The 6,000-nt window shown below is 42.6% G+C and overlaps 1 protein-coding gene across 1 annotated transcript; it reads left to right on the top strand.

The window, feature by feature from the left end:
- Positions 1 to 352: 352 nt before the first annotated feature.
- On the top strand, positions 353 to 1,632 carry LOC133804176 (dof zinc finger protein DOF3.4-like). Its single transcript, XM_062242344.1, has one exon. The coding sequence runs from the start codon at positions 544 to 546 to the stop codon at positions 1,258 to 1,260; it is 717 nt and encodes a 238-aa protein (XP_062098328.1). The 5' UTR covers positions 353 to 543; the 3' UTR covers positions 1,261 to 1,632.
- Positions 1,633 to 6,000: the final 4,368 nt, after the last annotated feature.

Raw genomic sequence — 6,000 nt, 5'->3', positions numbered from 1 at the left:
ATAAATAAATATACACGAATGTAATCAGACGATCCTCAAATCACGCCTCGATAGGAAAACGTGGTGAATTATTATTGGTGAATCGAAAAGACTATCATTGCTGTTTATCTGTCTCGAATATGGTCACCATCAGCTTTGGACAAATTCATATCCGCCACGTAAAGGGGTGCAGATAGGGTAATTAGCAGACGATCACAGCAGATCGACACTGTCTGTCAAGCTAGACACTGTAAGGACCGCACGCGACTGCCACGCGCTCCAACCAACGTACGGAATCAAAATTTTGTTTTTGGATGGAGGAGACTGTGACTCCCTTGGTCCTTTTATATTACTATTTTTTTTTAAAATATCACACTCCAGTCTTTCTTTCTTTTATACGCACGTAGTTCGTTCTTTACTAAACCCATTCATATTTCATCCTCACCAATTCCAAAACTTCTCTCCCTCGAAACCCCTCTCTCTTCTCTTTCCTCAAACCCCAAATCCCAAAGAAAAAGCAAACAGTAAGACGACCAAGCCGTGACCCAGAATCCATTACCGAGAATGCCCTCGGAATCAGGAGATGGAAATCAGGTGGCAAGAGGCCAACCAACCATGGGACACCTTCCGCCGGCCCAGTCCGAGCCGCTGCCGTGCCCAAGGTGTGATTCGATCAACACCAAGTTCTGCTACTACAACAACTATAATCTCTCTCAGCCACGCCACTTCTGTAAGGCCTGCCGTCGCTACTGGACCCAGGGTGGGACACTCCGAGACGTCCCAGTCGGCGGAGGATCCCGTAAGCACTCTAAGCGCTCTCGCTCTTCTAACTCCTCCTCTTCATCATCTTCCTCTTCCTCTTCCATGACCCACGACCCGCTTATGCCATCTAAACCCGTGTCGGACTTTCCCGTAATGACGACTCAACCCGGCTCTGCTTCTGCGGAGCACGCCAATCTGAACGACGGTAGTGGAGTCGGAGGCGTTGGATTCACCTCGTTGCTAAGCTGCCAGGCACTTGGTGGGTTTCTGGCGCTTGGAGGGTTCGGACTTGGAGTCGGGAATGGGTTCGATGAGATCGGGTATGGGTACGGTAGAGGGGTCTGGCCTTTTCCGGAGGTCGGCGAGTTTGTGAATGGAGGTAGTAGCGGTGGTTCGGGTGCTACGTCGGCTTGCAACACGTTGCAGCAGATGAGTGGTTCGGATCCTGGGTTAGTGGACGGTGATTGCTTTAACTGGCCAGACCTTGCGATTTCCATGCCAGGAAAGGGTTTGAAGTAGCACTGCTAACGTGGTATTTGGAATAAATTATTTGTCTTTCGGGGTGGTGGTGTTGTTTTTTTTCTGAGTATTCTATGTCGGTTCAAAAACAGTGATTTTAGAATGCTCCGAGTTTGGGTTGTCGTTTTTTCAAAAACTTTTATGGGTCGGTTTGTTGTGACTGGTGGATATAGTAAGAATCTATATAGGATAGGAGAGAACGAATATAAAAAAGAAGGTAGCTTGGTTCTATATTTAAGTCTCTTTTTTAGAGTTATGTTTTTGATGGCTTTCTGTAAATCTTTGGGTCCATCTGTTTTTAACAGAAAAAATGGACAAAAAAGAAGCTGCTTATGGATACTTACGAAAAAGAAACGCATTATCTTCTACCAAGAGTGTTTGTTTGTTTGTTTGTTTGTTTTTTTTTTTTTTTTTGCATGCATGTGATTTTAATCTTTCTTGTTGGGGTATCGAAGCATTTTGTGGGGATTAATCAAATTTGATATATTAATTTTAAAAAAATGGATACCATCCAAAACTATTTCGTCTGTTCCATGGTGCTTGCTTGATGTCGTATTTTCACCCGCATACTTTCACCATATAGTAACTTGTTAAAATTGATTTTCTTATGCCGAATTGGTTTTCTATATACACTGAATTTCGGTATAAAAGTTCTCTATGTGCACATTTAAGTCGTGTTTATGTCATTAATTGATGAGTAATGATATCATGTTTACTATTTAACAGTATGCTATGTTTGGTTTGGAGGATACATGGGAGTGGGAGAAATTCTCCCTTCAAATATATAAAATTTGTAACACCGAAAAATGCGAGCACTCACTTAAAATAGCGAGTAATGAATCATACTTGTTCAGCAACAATAATTTGCCCACGTCCACTTTGTTTGTCTTTCTCCTTCTCATTTTCCAATTTCACTAGAGAACTTTCAACTTGCTTGTGCGACTCTACTCTTCCATTAAAATCTGCCAGTTCTCAGGCAACTTTGCTTGCAAGGCCTTCCAAAAGTTTGTCCCTAGATAGGCTCTTGTGATCGTCCTTCTGCACTTTCGAGACTTTGGCGTTGAACCTTTTAAAATAAGATTACAACGACTCCCCTTCATTTTAGTGAATGTTTGGGAGCGTTGTGACTGGTGGGGCATACTTCATGGTTGCTCGAAGTATGCCCGAAATTGAGTGAGAAACATATCTACAAATGTTTCCCATGTAGAAATCTACAAATGTTTCCCATGTAGAAATTGACGCTGGAGGGAGTTGTGTGAACCACCGATGAACATTTCCAGTCAATGTGGTTGCAAGAGGCCTAGATTTTGCGAGTTCAATGACTTGATCCACCTCCATCATAGTGTTAAAACGATTCAAATGCTCGATGGGTTTAGCCACTCCATTGTATTTCCATGAATTGGTCATGCGAAAACCTTTGGGTAGCTTCTTCTGTCTAACCTCGTCTGTAAAGGATGAAACATCTTTTGCTTTAAACACTGGTTGCTTTTGCTCCTCGATCATGCAGAGTGCCCTTCGTAGGTTTTCATAATCAATATCCTGTCCAACCGCCTGTTGCATTGCGTTTGGCCCCGCAGGCTGTCCTATGTTGGGTTGCCTCGCATTTCCCCTATAGGCTGGGTTGCAGGTGGTTGCCCTGCATTCCTATTGGCAACCCTTGACACATGTTACACAGATTTTGGTGATCCTCTATTTCTTATATTCAAGTGATCCCTGAGGTTTTCATGGTCTTGTGGCCTCTTCCCCAATCTATTAAACACATTGTTGCTAGTTTTGCTGTCATCACCATGATTACTTCGAGGTGATCTTTCGTGGCTACTTGAATAACTAAATGACCTAGAACAAGATTTTGCAGGCGGTATGTTCCCTGAGTTACGCGGTCTTTGCCCCTCTCTAGTAGGCGAGTCGAGTGCATTGTCATACGATTGTCCTCTATCTTAGTTTCCCTGGTTTCAGCTATTATTTATTTTATTTTTAGTTGAGATGCTGGCCACGCCACCTGGATTCTGGCCATCTCTGGCCGCTTTCTCCCTGATGGTGATCATTTGCCCATCATTGCCTTGCGCCCCTGTCCCATTCCGTGGTCGTTGTTGTCTCCCAGCATCCTTGCCATGATGCCTTCCCTGTGTCGTCCTTGTCGACCTCCTCCCTCGACTCGACTCTCTCCTTGACACTCGTCGTTATCGTTGTTGTTGTTGTTCGTGGCTCTACGAACATTCTCTCTCCAGGTCCTACAGTGGAACCTTTCAGGCGTCTAGAACGATCCATGGTGGTGGCAGGGCTTGACTGCAAGCCATTTGCTTTATCACTGCCCTCATTGCCAGCATGGCCTCTTGCATGGCCATGAGTTGTTCAACCGACATTTGCACAACCATTACAACAGGTTGAGCAGCAGGTACGATGGCTTACCCAGGAGTTGCCTACGTTGCAGCAGCAGGCAGAGAAGTTTCCCCTTAAAATTTGGGATAATATTTTGAGGGAGGATTCCCAGAGGATGTGTAGTTATGCATGTTCCTCCTGTTACTCCACCATTGACAGATGTAGGGGTGGTTGCACCATTGTTGATAGTTTGACCGTCTGGGTTCATTGTGATTCTCCTCCAAAAATCATGAAAAATGCTCGAACAATCTTCCTTCTAACGCCAAAATGTTGTTGGAGGAATTTCGTAACAACACCAGAAAATGTGAGCACTCACTTAGTATAGAAAGTACTCAAATAAAAGTATGGGAGTACGTAAAAATAATAGAACACAAAGAATTAATTATAGTTGTTTAGCAACAATGATTTACATACGTCCACTTTGTTTGAATTGCGATTAGTCCTTAAACCTTTGATCATGTAATGCCCCAAATTTCCTAATAAAGTTTAAGACCTTGATTAGGAGGTCGGGATGGCCATAATTATTTTATTATGTTATTAAATGATAATATGCATATTTAGGTGTATTAAATATGCATGTGAACCCATTTCTGAGTAATTGGGTGATTTTCATATTTTGGCCATTTCGGACATATTTGGCATATATGTGATATGTGTATGTGGTGCTTCATTATTGTTTGGTTATGCTAGGGTTACTCGGCACAAGACGATCCTAGGAGGTAAGCTAGTGGGAAAGTCACAACGGGATTTATTCTTGACTCGGAGTAAGTCAATGGGTATTTAGAGCATTACCGGGTTATTGGGTAATGGGAATTAATATTTGGTGATAAATTGGGAGTTAGTAAGATCAGGGGGAAATTCTGGAGATTTTGACTATTTTGCCCCGGGGGATGTTTTCGGGACCCCGAGTGTTAGGATTTGTTTGAGGCTACTTAAGCTTGAAGTAACATTTTAAAAGAATAAAAGAACGTTATGTACGTTCCCTCTCCCTCAAAGTTCCATTTTCATTCCCCAATCGCATTTTCAAAGATAACTTGAGTTTTAGGACTCGGAATCAAGCAAGGATCGAGGCATAGCAATCCTAGGAAAGATTAGAAGCTTATTAGCTGAAGGATTTAGTTGGGAAACAATTCAATCGGAGGTAATTCAAGTTTTAAGTTCTAAGTTTTTTAAAGTTGTTAAGCTTGAATTGGATTTTATGTTTTGATATGTTTTTGGGTGATTTGAGACTTGGGTTTTGTTGGGTTTGGACCATGGGGATGTTTGTGAACTTTGATTTTTTGAGTTTGGAGATGTTTGGATATGTTTTTGAAAGGTTTTTAGATGAAGAAATTGAGGTTTTGTGGCTGGGTTCGAGGTTGAGCCGCGACTCTGTTCTTGGGCGCTGCAGCTCAAGCTTGAAGAAGCTGGTGGTTTGGTGCTGATGGCCTATTTGAGCTGCGGCTCTATTGGGTAGAGCTGAGGCTCTAATTGTTGTCAGAGAGGATTTTTGGGCCTGACTTGAGTGGGGCTGCGGCTCTAATGGTTGGGACCGCGGCTCAAAAGAGGAAAAGTGACCAAAATGAGTTTTTAGTCATGGGAACTCAAACCTTAGGCCTCGGGATCATTCCTACTACCCGGATTGGTGGGGTTTGATGTCTCGGAGGCTAGGTCTTGGTTCCGGGATTGGTTTTAGAACTTGAACTCATTGGATCACCGTTTGTGGTTGTGACTAGGTTATCACTAGAGGCTTGGAATCAGGATCGTGCTTGTGGCTCGTTTATTGGTAACCTGTGCTTGGACCAAAGGTAAAAGAACTGCACCCCATATGTGACATGCATGGTTATTCTTGATGCATGTTGGATGTTTAAATATGATGCATGTGATGCACGAGAAACATGTGATTAGGGCATGCCATGAATATTGAATATGAGATTGTTGAGAGCTTGAGCCTCTGTGTGTATGCATGATCTTAATTGTGCTAGTAATTGTTAAGTAAGCATGCTGAATGCTTTGTATTTGGATATTAGACATATGATATATGTTTGGTAGCATTGCTTACTTGTGCATGACTCTTATCACTTAGATTTGGCATTGGTCGTGTGTTACCGACCTGGGAGCCAGTAATGGCATAAGCGTCATGAATGCAGGGCCGATAAAAGATTAGATCTAATCGACATTCTGCATTAGATGACTCAACAAGAGCATTAATACCGGATCGACCTCAAGTTCGATGAAAATTAAAAGCGCTTGTATGACTTACCCATCAGTCACTCATCTGTTAAGTTAGAGACTTACCCATCAATCTCTCATCTGTTTAAGCTAGTGACTTAACCATCAGTCACTTATCTGTTAAACTAGTGACTACCCATCAATCACTCA

Source organism: Humulus lupulus, chromosome X (genome assembly GCF_963169125.1).
Source record: "Humulus lupulus chromosome X, drHumLupu1.1, whole genome shotgun sequence".
Taxonomy (NCBI): Eukaryota; Viridiplantae; Streptophyta; class Magnoliopsida; order Rosales; family Cannabaceae; genus Humulus; species Humulus lupulus.
The sequence above is the reverse complement of the archived record's forward strand: the minus strand, read 5'-3'. Positions and strand labels throughout refer to the sequence as shown.

Coding starts and splice junctions, on each gene's coding strand:
- LOC133804176 (XM_062242344.1), top strand. CDS start 544: ATGCCCTCGGAATCAGGAGATGGAAATCAGGTGGCAAGAGGCCAACCA.